Raw genomic sequence first — 12710 nt, forward strand, 5'->3', positions numbered from 1 at the left:
CACTTCACTTGGCACTGGAAACTGTTGGCCCACACGTTGTCCCCTGGTCCTTCCCTGTGCTGGGAGATGTACCATGGTGCTGAGTTACCTGCTTTGTGATCTGCAGAGGAGTGAGTTGAGGGGAACACCTCAGAACTGCAGTGGGCTTTAGTTTAGGCTCCCATATTTCTCAGGATGCTAAATAATGAAATACAATAGTGTTATTTTAAACCTCTGAGATAATCCCCACGAGTTGCAATTCTCATTCTTTTCCCACACTCCCCGACAATGCTTGACAAAAACGCTGCATGAAAATAAGAACCTGTTATTTATTACACTGACAACTTGGTGAGGCTCGGTGTGCTGATGGAGGGCAGCGTCTGCAGTGAGGTAATTGTTCAAAAAACAAGGGGGGAACAAGTCTCATAACTCCATTAAAAAATTACTGCCAATGATAATTCTTTACTAACCCTAAATTCACCCTAAAGAGATTCCATGCAAGCCCGGTTTAAAGCTGACTTAAAAATTGTGATTTAATTAGAAGAAATGAAAATGCAAACCAAAAATTTTCGGTAACCTCAGGCTACCACCCTAATGATTTGTTTTCATGCTTTTGGAGTTCTACCATGATGGCTCTCCTTGTTTTATGCCTGATATCATTTTGGCACTGGAGCAGTCTGTCAGTGGTTGACGGCTATATGATCTTGAGTGTATATCCAGATCCATATGTGTTCTCTTCTCACATCATAGGAGTTCGTTGAAGTCAGCAGTTCTGCTCGTGGGTAGAATGCAACAGCTGTAAGATCAAGGCCCACATTTTTAATTTTCTCATTAATTAGTGTCCCTGTTATTGTGGAAGAAGCTTCACATCATTAGTGCAATTACCGCAGCAATGTTTTCGTGCTGTAAAAAAGACAATTCAGAACTGTGACATCTTTTATCTGCCAGATCTTGGTTTGCATTTGTCACAGAAGCATGGCCCAGCTTTGAGAGAAATTTTCAGGCCAGACCATAAGAGATTTGTGTGGCTGCAAATCAAAAACCACGGAGGGTGTAACAGGGTGAGAGCTGGAGCTCGGGATTGTGATGCGTACACAGATATGTGGGAAGGACAGACAAGTTAGGACTCTCAGACGTTGGCCCTCTGTATCAACTATTTCCACTCCAGGTAGGAGGAGGTATTCTGAAAGATCCTCCCTCTGACTGTCGACACACAATGGCACGTCCAAGTGCTTTTTTCCTAGTGGAAAAAAAAAAACTTTACTATTAATAACTTGTGTGTTGGAGGAGTAGAAGTAGACTGGCCGGGCAGAATTTCCTCCTTTGACTAAAAATATGTTATCTGCAATTCTGTTTTCTTCTGAAAAGTGTCTTTTTGTACCAGTTTTTGAGATGTTGACATTAACCTTAGCTCTAAATATGTCTGTGACTACTTATGAAGAAAGGAACTGCTGAGGAGGAGTAGGTGTGTGAGAATCTGGCACTCATTCATCTCTGAAATGGGAAGGGCCAAGAGGCCGGCAGACTATTAATATTTTTGACTTGCCGTGTTTGTCGCAAAAACAGCGAGGGATGTAAAAAGCCCCGTGCCTCCGGGCTCTGGCAGAGTAAATGGGAAGAATACTAAAAGCTGCTCTGTTTGTGCTGCTGAGAGCTTGTCCCCTGGACATTCGCAGGGTTCTCGTCTCAGCCTTCTCCCATATGACTGCCGGCTTATTATTTATCGTATCATCTGCTTCGTTTTGGGGCAGTTTCTGCGGGTGACACATCACTGTGCATGCTAAGTACCTCTCCTTAACATAAAGCAGGCAGACACTCACAGAGCATCCAGTTTTCTAGCTTAGTTCAAAATGCTGTGTGCTTTGCCAGCTTGCTGAATGTGCTGATTGGTCACTGCCTGACCTGTTTGCTACGGGATATAAATAAGGATATCTGCCATTTGGGGCAAGTTTCCTTGTCAATTCCAAAGGAAAAGGCTAAGAGGGGAGAGCAGGCTCCTACCATACAGTAGTCAGCTTGGCAGAGGAAAATATATGGCCAGGAGTAGGTATTTTAGTGTCTGATGTGCTTCTGTAATTCTGAAAACTCCTGTTTTTTCAACTGACTGCCATGCAGGGAAAAAGAAACAGATGTTCCCATTTGTCTTTTGATGTGGCTCAAAATCATTTACATTTGCTGGCCTAAAATGACACAAAATGTCATTCACTGCTTTTTCCATCTCCTTTGGAGTGAGTGACAGATTGCTGTTCAATTGCTAGTACAATGGAAAAGCAGATATTGCAGGGACAGTTCTCACCTAAAGGAAATGCTGTCGCCAGTTGCTGCAGTAGTGGAAAGAGAAGGATGACAGACACTATGGAAGCCAACCAGTGGAAAAGATGTCTTTAGTATTAATGTCATGGGGAAGACTCAAGGGAAATGCACTGGGTCCGACTTTTCTGCCTGGAGAAAAGGAGAGCAGGGGCGAATAAAACTACAGTGGAAAACTGGCTTGCTTCTCTTCTATAGTAAGTTTTCAGCTCTTTGGTTTGAGCATGTGCTACTTAAGACCTTCCCATTTGCTGTGCACCCAGTTCCAGTGGACAGCAGTGATTACATAAAGGTTCTTCATCAGTAGAAGGCACTCAGTAAGAGATTCGTTAGAAAAGTTTATGAAAAAATGGAAAAAAAACTGTTTGTCAGATGCTTTGGGATTAGCCACTTTTCCACTCAATAGTTTGCTTTCTTACTGGTGTGTTCTTACTTCACTTTCCACAGAGATGAAGAGGTTCCCTAGGCCAAGCAGGGCTTACCCTTTCCCTCTGCAAATCACTCACTTCAGGATCACTCACCCACTCTTAACCGTGGTGTTTCCTTTCCTCTAATTGTAGGAAAGTCGCTTTGCAGGCACAACACGTACTTTCACTGCGCTGATCAAAATTAATTCCCTTGTCACAGTCCAGTCAGTCTGCTGGGCTGGGTCAGAGTACAAGAGGTGAAACTTCTGCTTAAAGTCTTTCACGTTTGGTGGGTTTTTTTTTTTTTTTCCTCAAAAGGAACAAAATGAAATGTTAGATGGAAAACATGTTAAGAATCTAATACACAGTGCTGTAATTATCTTTCCATTATTCTAGTTTTAAACAGTGAATCTCTGGTGAAATAATAGCCTCAGGATTGACAACATGTTCTAATGAATATATGCATTGTCTGTTAATCTGATGAAGCAGGTCTTCTAAACCTTCTTTGGAGGTACAAGTTTGCTTTGAGAAAGTAACTTTAAAATAAGGTGTAGCCCTTTGGAAATAGCTATGAACGAACCCCCCAAATACTGATTTTAGCCAAATAACTGATGGTTGTAGTCTCTATAGTGGATGTAGCAACAAGTGTCACCTAGAAATGTAGTTTTTCATTCTAAATGCAGTAAGGCAATTGCTGAAATGACTTCCAGTGATATATCCGTAGCTACTATTTTTGCCTGACGTGCTTTTCCTGAATATGAAGTCCTTCTGTGCAGAGCAAAACATGTTGCACTTGGCCGTAATGAAATCCTTTATGTTTTGGCACCGCTTGTTTAACAGTGATGCAACAATATTCTCTTTGGATCCGACTTAACGGTAAAGATTTTTCAAGTGTCACTGCACTGTTGTGTGATAGTATTGTGTTGAACATACTGTTCCTTTGCACAGCTCCCGAGCTAGACAACTTTATCCCTCTGAAACACAGCCTGGTGACATAAAGGATTTTTCTTCTTCTTTATTAATTGCATGTTGTAAAGCCTGCAAAGTCCCAAACCCGTGTTGTAAAAGGAGAAGGGGGAGAGAAGAGTTTGTCTTCTGGCACAGCAAACTTTCTGGTCTGCTTGCGGTCCCTGCGTTGCGTGTGGACAGGGTGATTTAAAGGGAGGGAGTGAAAAACCCCAGCTGGTTTTGTCAAGCCATTTTGGTCATCCATGAAATGCAATTTTTTACAGGCTAGAGCTCACTAACGTCCTAAGAAATCGCTGTAGCCAGCCAGCCATTGCAGCTGGTTACAGTCGGTGCGGAGAGCGGCGGGCAGGCAGGTGACCCGGTGCTGGGTGCTGCTCCATCCCCTTGCTCCATCCCCATCTCTGAGAGCCGCTTCACGCGAGCCGATGGGGAATGCTTCTCCACGAGTCCCATCTGCTGGATGCTGCATGTATTGCCTGCTGGAGAAGGCGAGCATCATACCCCAACCTCTAAGTATGAGCTGAGTGTAGCGCGATGCCGGAAGATGTGTGTTTGCTGCTGAAACACATGCACTTTCTCAGTTTTTCTCCCATCCACCTAATTGCATTTGGGCTACTGCTGTTCTCTTCAGCAGACTCTGTGCTAAGTAAAAGCAAGGAGGCAGTGCAAAGAGCTTCAACTGCACTGCTTTAGAGAAGCTGCAATCAGAAAAACCCAGGAGCCACAGCAAGAAAAATATACTTATTGAGCCATTTACAGGCTTGGGAATGAATTTCCTTTCTCCCAGTGTTCATGCTCAGCAGTCATTTTTCCAAATGCCTCATTAAGGCTGGAGCTCAGCTGCCATGCTGGAAGAGAGGGAGCGCAGCCATCGCATTTGAGCCAGCCCGTCTCACGGCAGCCTCTAATGTTGTTAGGGAACTAGAAGAGTGTTCTCCATCGCTGGAAATACAGATTTCCTGATCTGCTTCTAATCGGGCCAGGCAAAGGTTAAGGGAGCTTGGTGTGGTGTCTATGGACCTGTTTTTCCCAGGGCATCGCTTCTGGCAGTGGTAACACAGGGTTTGATACCTGCCTTCAGTAAGAGCTGGAGGGAAAGAAGTGGGCGATGAATGTGAATGCAAAGTAGCGGAGAAAATTGGGAATGAATGTGAATGTAAAAAGGGGGAAAACACATTAAATCCTAGCGATCTGACTGTGGTTTATTTTGCTCTCTCCATTGCAGTCATTTCTGGTGCATTTTTCTACTTTATGTTAAGTGGCGTTGAGCCTTTAGCTTTAAAATAAAATTCAGGCAATTCTGCCTCTCCTCTTCTCAGCTTCCATAGCTATGTAAGTGGGTTCTGCAATCTGAAACACAGCCACTCCAAGGCTCTTGTGGAAATGTTACTGGAGGAAAATAATCCTGGGGAAAAAAGAAAATCTTTAGAAAATGAATAGACTCAGATCAAGCAACATTTTTATCTACTGCAGACAGTGTTTAGGGAAAGCTCTATTTATTTGGTATACAGATATTTCTGATGTGCCTACTAAGGTAAGAATCTTTAATCTAACCTCCCTTCCCAGCTGGAAATGTGGCAGTTTTAAATTTTGCTGGTTACGTTTGCCATTTGTTCAGCTTACCTTTGCATCTTTCCCCTTCTATTGCGGGGCCTTGTTGCAAAGGAGCAGTTTGTGCTGCGTTCGTGACCATGAACAGTGCTGCTGCTGCTGCTGCTGCTACCAATAGGAAGATACATCCTAAAGAATTGTTTGGTCTCCCCAATAGGTGGTAACAGCGCAGAGGAGAAGCAAAGCATTGAAGAAACCGTGGGCCCAAGCCAGGAAGCAGGTGAGTGCCCAGGTCCTTGAAGGGCTTTTGGTTTTGTCCACCTTGGTGAACAACAGCCCTACTCAATGCTGTTGAAGGAAAATGTATGTTTTCACCAGATTAACTCAGGGCTTGTGCAGCTCTCCCATTGGAGACCGCAGCTCCATTCATTATGAATGAAACTATTGCAATGCAGGAATGCAGGCTTCCCTCCTTAACCTCCCAGCTCCAGGTTCCCCCTTTAAGGTGGACTACCTCTAACTAATCCTCTAACTAAAGAGAAGTAATTTTCCCTCTCTGCTTGCACCGAAGTAGCATGGAATTGAAATGGGGGGAAAGGAAATTTGGGGGAGGTCTTTCTTTACTGAATGCTGGGCTTCTTAGGTTTTTCAGGCTATTTTCAGGTTTAGTAAATTGTCTGCACGAGTCTCAGGGGTTATGAAGATTCTAAATCCATACAGAAAGGCATTACATATACTGTGAATGAATGTCAGAGTTCACGAACAGTGGATTTTGCAGATGGCATGCTTATAAATTATATATTACAAGTTAGTAAGTTCAATATTGTAAAATACAATGTCACTCCATGGTCACAATAGATTTTCTTCTTTTTTTCTGTTTATGTTTTTAATCTCACCCAACTCTGTTCATTGCAAAAGACTTAGAAATTAAGCACTTTATCACAAGAGCTGAAGTGACAAGCAGAATGCCTGTAAATCCCCTTCTTTTTTAGGATTTCTTTTTTCAGTATTACATGTAACACAATTCTTTTTTTTTTTTTTTTTTTTCCTCCCTCATAGTAGTGCAGGATGTTACCTTAATTCACAGAGGATGAAGCAGTTTTATTCAGAGCTGTTTTTTTAAGCTGACTTGGAGATTGTTATCAATATGTGGAAAACTGAGCTGAAGAAGGCCAGCTGGTAAAGGCAGGAGGAAAAATAGAAATCCTGGATTCTTGACTTATCTGGTTTGCTTACTCTACTGTAGCTCTTTCCAGACGAGGATTTCATTTGATGAGGGTCCTTATATGTCCCAGGCAGTGAGCACTGTGTGTGTGGAAGTGCAGCGTTTCTCCCTGTGCTCTGCAGGTCAGTCTTCTGCAGCTGTGTTTAACAGCTGGTAGTGGCCTCAACTGCTTGAAGTCCCTCTGTATGCCTTCTTTGTTGCTGCTGCTTTGGCAAGCAGTGGGTGGTGAAGACATGGGCATACAGCATAGCACCTTTGGACCAGGAACCTTTATGCTCACCAAGATAAGCATGCTGCATGAGCCAGCAGTGTGCCCTTGTGGCCAAGAAGGCTAGTGGTGCCTTGGGGAGGCATTACAAAGAGCACGGGTAGCAGGGTGAGGGAGGTGATCCTCTGCTCTGCACTGGTGAGGCCACATCTGGAACAGCTGTGACCAGTTCTGGGCTCCTCAGTTCAAGAAATACGAGAAACTACTGGGGAGAGTTCAACAGAGGACTACAGAGATGGTTTGGGGCCTGGAGCATCTCCCCTCTGGGGAAAGGCTGAGAGACCTGGGGCTGTTCAGACCATTCAGTCTGCAGAGGAGAAGACGGAGAGGGAATCCTATCAATGCTTTTAAATATCTAAAAGGTAGGAATCAAGAGGTTCTTCTTGTTGGTGCCCTGCAATAGAAAAAGAGGCAACAGGCTCAAACTGGAACACAGGCAGTTCTGTTTGGATATGAGGAAAACCTGTGAGGTGATGGAGCACTGGAACAGGCTGCCCAGTGATGGTGGAGTCTCCTTCTCTGGAGATACTCAAAACCCACCTGGATGCATCCTACCACAGGGAAACACTGGGTGGGCTGGGAGTTGGATTAGATGGTCTCCAGAGGTCCCTTCCAGCAACTGCAGTTCTGTGATTCTGTTTTGGTGCTGAAGGATAACCATGTTCACTTTCCTGGGTTTTTAGCATTGCAGTAGTCATGAGTTGTTCTGAATCATGCAGTAGTCATGAGTCTGAATCCAGGCTGTGTTTTTTAATCTCTTCCTAGACAGGGGGATATTTTTGCTCAAGCAGTGTAGAGCTTTTGACTATATCAAATACTACATGTCTTCTACCTCAGGATTACTCCAGTTGCAGGGATTCACATGAAACCCAGTTGTATTACTGTCTGTAGATGCCAAATACATCCTATTTGACTCTGATGAGATGTATGTTTCCTTGGTATTTTGATTTGCAAAGCTGCTGGATTGAATAAGATATATTTACTTTTTCCCTAGAGAAGGAAGGGGAACATACCTCTCTTAATTACTACTTTGCTTCTGGAGGTGTGCTAAATGCATTGTGTTTTCTTCCAAAGCTGTCATAACTTCCTGTGTTACAAGCTGTCAGGCCTAGTTTATTGGGAGATATCGTGTATACTCCTGTGCTATCTCACTGGTAGTCATGTTTTGTTACTCTAATGAAGAGTGTCAAAGAAAAGATCCAGACTTATTTAGGTCCCAGATCCAGAAAATCTTCTGAACTCATTTTAGGTACGCACCTAAAGATAGCACTGTGCCTACACAAACTGCATGAATCACTTCCTCAGCCACAGGCACACAACGTTACAGAAAGGAATGTCTTGGCTTAACATGAAGCCCTACTGGTTCACCTAGTGATAAGAACAGAGAGGCAGACGATTATCTTGAGTAAGTAACGTTCAGCTGATGAGTTGCTCCTGCTTTCCACTTTCAACTGCGGAGACAAAACATCATCAGAAACTTTTAGGGTTGCTGCTTCTGAACCCTTCCTTGTTGGTAGGAAGTGAGCTGATTTTTTAAGATACACAGTTGTATGCCTGAAGTTGTATGCCCATTTCTAATCGTTACAAAGGATAATTGTGAGGAGCAAGCCATTCAAATACTGAAGTTCTAATTTGTATTTTCTAAACCAAAAGGCATAACCTTCATCTGAGTGTGACAAATCACAAATCATTACTTTAATATTGTAAAAGAAAGCGTATGAGGAGCAAAAATAAACTGTGCTCTTACATAGTCATTACTTAAAGATTTATATATTCTTATTACACAATAGATGAAAAAGCCAATTATAGTGTACAAGGATTGGCCTTGAATAGTTTGGCTATTAGAGCGTTGTTGGTTTTTCTAATAATCTGGCCTCTATCCTATCATTGGTGTACCTCACAATTAACACAAGGAAAACAAAATGGCAGGTGGTTCAGTGCTCCAGCTTCAAGCTAGTTAAAAATATTCAATGACTAGGCCAGGTGAAAAAAAGAACAACTCGAGGCAAGTCTTAAAAAGAAATGAAAGGCTAAAAATGAAAACAGGTTTCTAAAGTTTAAAACCTGCAAAGATTGCTGAGAAGAAGCTGCAGTGAAAGTGAAAAAATATATAAAATTCAGTTACTAATTTTATCTATTAAAGATCATCGTTTTAACAGCACATACTCTACCATTAAACAGCTATGCTCCACAGATTTTTACGGACTTGCTAAATTTCAGATCTTATTCAAGAAAGACTCTGTTTTCAGGAAAGCATTTGCATTTAATGATTTTGATTCCATTGGGACTGCTGGACATGATTAAAGAATGGCTTGTGTTTTTTCCCCAAATAAATAGATTAAGTAAAAAAAGAAATATGTAAGCAAAGAGAACACCAGCCTACCCAAGAAATTGGCAGCTGTTCCTCTCTCTCTATTACAGTAAGTTGAAGTACAGATTTGATCTGGCAGTATTGCAGTGCAAGTTTATCCCTGGCCTAGGGAAGACAGTCAAACTGGTAATGGTCAGTGAATACAATGAGAATGGATGGAAGCCCAAAAAATCAAATTCAAGCATTGTATCATCTTCCGATAAAGTGTAACGCTTGTTTTTTTTCCCCCAGTAAACCAGTTCATCAGTTTGCTAGCTAATGAATAACTTGTCTTTCATTTCCTTGTTCTTACAGATGAGACGAAACCTTCCGCTGTAGCCAGCCTATCATCATCAGAAGAAGCAAAGCCTAGTGAGGATAAAGGTACAGATTGTAAATTGCATTGCAAAATATCCAAACCCAAGAGGACATCTCACAAAGCCGTATTTTCCTTTGTCTGGAAATTGCTAAAATCACAGTTAAACCGTACAGAAATAGGTACATGCTTGGATTTTGATTTACAAAAGTCTTTGTAATAAAAGTACTTGGCACCAGCTGTTGTGCTGATGAGAGATGCCATGAATTCCAACAATTTTCCTCCTTATGGAGGTAATGCTACAGTATCATACGTGACGTATCAGAAATAAGCCTGGAGCTTGGGCTCGCTGGGATTATTCACGTGTGTAAAGTTAAATGTGCACATCTATCTCCACAGCGTTAGCTCTCCTATTCAGAGCTCTCCTGATGGGGAAAAAGAAAAACACAATAGCTATAAACACATCAAGAGGAGACAGAAGGAGATGAAGTCATAATTGAGAAGGAGAAAGTAATGTTTATGTTGTGCAGGCTGTGCTGGGCACTCAGATCATTTAGTTTGTGATAAATATTTAAAAGTGTCACGGGGCCAAATGTTGGGGAGTTTAGGAAACAAGAAAGAGGAATGATCTAATTTAAATGTTTCAAGCTGAGATTTTTCTGATGGAATTGTTGGTTTACGGATAGGAGCCAGTGCACAGACGTGCTGTTTTTGATACTGTTACGATATCGTGCTATTAATTGCTTGTGCCGCTCTGTGGTTTTTGGCATTTTTTGTGTGGGTGCGTCAGGAAAAAGCCTGGGTGATTTATAAAACGTTCGCTACTGGTGATTCAAAACAGGAGTTATGCTATCTGTAATAAATACCGCCTATCAGAAAGATGGGCGAAGGAAGACTAATAGAAAATTTTAATGCGTTTCACTGAGATAACATAATTATTAACATCCATTAACTTATTTATTTTAAAAGATCTAATGTTTAATTCAGTGTCGCTGCTTGACTCTCTTCTCATTTTTCTAGATAAGTGTGACAGGGTGCGAGATCTTGCCATTTTGTTCCAAAGGAACATGCTGGAGAGCCCACATACTTACCTGATTATGAGTTCAAAGCCTGGCGCAGGTTGATTTAAGTGCTCTCTCAACTGGTTGATTGATACTGCAGGGAAAAAAGCCCTCAAACCCTTGCCAGAGCGCTGGCTTTTGCTATTGATATCTTCAGATTAAGGTCATAGCAAGGCTAGTTTGAGGCAGGAATAGTAATAGGTTCAGTCCCAGCATAGCTGGTGATTACCCGTCACTCATTTTTCTTTTTTCGCTGACACTTGGCCTTTTTATGTATACTGTATCCATACGATCCCCCATTGGATGGGGTTTTGATGTTTTGTAGTGTGAGGCCTGCGGTGGGTTTTTGGGTTAGGATGTTGTTTGCAGCTTCACCAAAACTCCAAAAGTTTTGCTATTGCTTTAAGTGCTTGTTCATTACTATAAAGTCAGTGCCTTCTGATAGCTTTTTGGTGGCTAATCTCAATGTTAAACTACAGTTTTTTGGCCCTTTGTACTTAGTTTCCTCTTCTCAGGAAAGCAGCTTTCTCTGTGTTATGCCTCTCGCTTTTCCTTTAATACTCTAAGAGAATCATGTTTTCCCCTCTTCTCTTGAGAGACTGGCAGAAGAAACAGTGCCCTGTAAAATCAGAAGGGTCATTCTTGGATGTCTTTCTCCTCAAGGATAGGACAGAAAGCATCCGATAGGGGAAAAGGAGTGAAACAGATCCTCCTCCATATATCTTGTTTGAAAACTCATACTAATAGACAAAAAGAACGGTTGGGAAGAGATCCTGTTTTGGGTTGTATTTGCTAATTAGCTCAGCAGAAGAAGAATTTCTTCTCTGAAGGAGCGGTGAGGCATTGGCACAGACTGCCCAGGGAGGTGGTGGGGTCACCATCCCTGGAGGTGTTTGAACAAAAAAGGGTGGATGTGGCACTGAGGGGCATGGGTAGTGGGCATGGTGGGGGTGGGTTGATGGTCGACTAAGTGATCTTAGTGGTCTTTTTCAGCCTCAATAATTCTACGATTCTAACCAAGATTTTTGAACATTGAGACCACTGCCTCTACCAGGCCGTGGTTTGCATTGTGTATTTTCAGATTTTCGGATTATGGATTTAGCATGAATACTGCTTTTACAAAAAACTTGCTACTTGTTTAGGAAATGGCAATTTTACAAAATTCTGGTGTTTCTGAAAACACCTGCTGCTCCTGAAATAAATTTCAGCCTTCAAATTGTTTGCCCACTGAGTTAACGCAGCTAAAACCTGCCAGGTTCTGGAGTGTACTCTTTTCTGCCATTTATCTTCAACTTAATGAACTGGATGTAAAGCATTGAAAGAAATCACACTTTTCCAATTCTTTCACCTAATTACTGGGAAAAGAGATTTATGGCAAAGGAGTACAGGTTATATTCTTCCAAAATGCATGGTTTAAAATAATCAGAACGGGAGGTTTCCAAGCTTGCTGTGGCAGTTCTACAGCCTTTCTGATGTCAGTGCTGGTGAGTGCAGTGAAATGGCTATTTCAACTCTAACCATCATCAATTAGTAATTTTTTCCCTTTTTTTTCACATGTATTTCTGGGATCAGAAAACAGTGAACACACTGAAATACGTCTGTATGGTTTTAAAACGTGCTGTTGTTCAAAATGGATTCTGATACCTATCAGTCTGAACGTTGAGGCTCCTCATGCCAGCTACAGTGATAATGTTTCTCTGCCTTGGTTAAAATGATTTCTCTGATGACCTTAACCATTGCTCTGAATGGATATTACCAGAGGCAGACTGTCACTAACAGGGTTCTGCCAGTCCCACAGTGGCATGGCTCAACACTTCTTGGTAAGGCCCTTTGCACAAATGGTGGGTTAGGTCTTATGCCAACCTGTACTCCAATTCAGGAACGCATTCCCAGTCACGAAGTTCTAATATTTTATTAATCTAAGCCTTCTTTATCTTTTTTTTCCTTTCAAGGCGAAGAGAAAGTATGGGACCGTAGAAATATGGCACATGATAAAATCTTCTGAACAGTGCAGGAATAATGCCTTCAGGAACTCCGATTAAAAAATAAAAATCTACTGTGGAATTACATGTCCCACATTCCTGTGAGCGCATTTCTCTTCTGTTATCCATAATAGAAGAGACACTGTCCAGAAAAAAAGTTCATGTGGGCCCAGTTTGCGTGCGGCCTTTGAGCAGATGGAGTTTTCTGAGTGCTCTGTCCTCAGGAAAAAAGCAGAATAGTCATATTATAAGAAGATCAAGATGTTTGAAGTTATGCTGTAGAGGTATCTTC

The 12710-nt window shown here is 42.0% G+C and overlaps 1 protein-coding gene across 8 annotated transcripts in view; it reads left to right on the forward strand.

Moving 5' to 3' along the window:
- Nucleotides 1-12710, forward strand: part of MACROD2 (mono-ADP ribosylhydrolase 2) — an 836889-nt gene that overhangs the window by 773821 nt on the left and 50358 nt on the right. For all 8 annotated transcript variants that reach the window (XM_090134637.1, XM_090134639.1, XM_090134638.1 and 5 more), the window contains 2 exons: nucleotides 5434-5496; nucleotides 9375-9443. In XM_090134637.1, the coding sequence (XP_089990763.1) occupies nucleotides 5434-5496; nucleotides 9375-9443 (132 nt within the window). The remainder of the gene's footprint in view (nucleotides 1-5433; nucleotides 5497-9374; nucleotides 9444-12710) is intronic.

The sequence above is a fragment of the Phasianus colchicus genome, chromosome 2 (assembly GCF_987193195.1).
Source record: "Phasianus colchicus chromosome 2, bPhaCol1.hap1.1, whole genome shotgun sequence".
NCBI lineage: Eukaryota > Metazoa > Chordata > Aves > Galliformes > Phasianidae > Phasianus > Phasianus colchicus.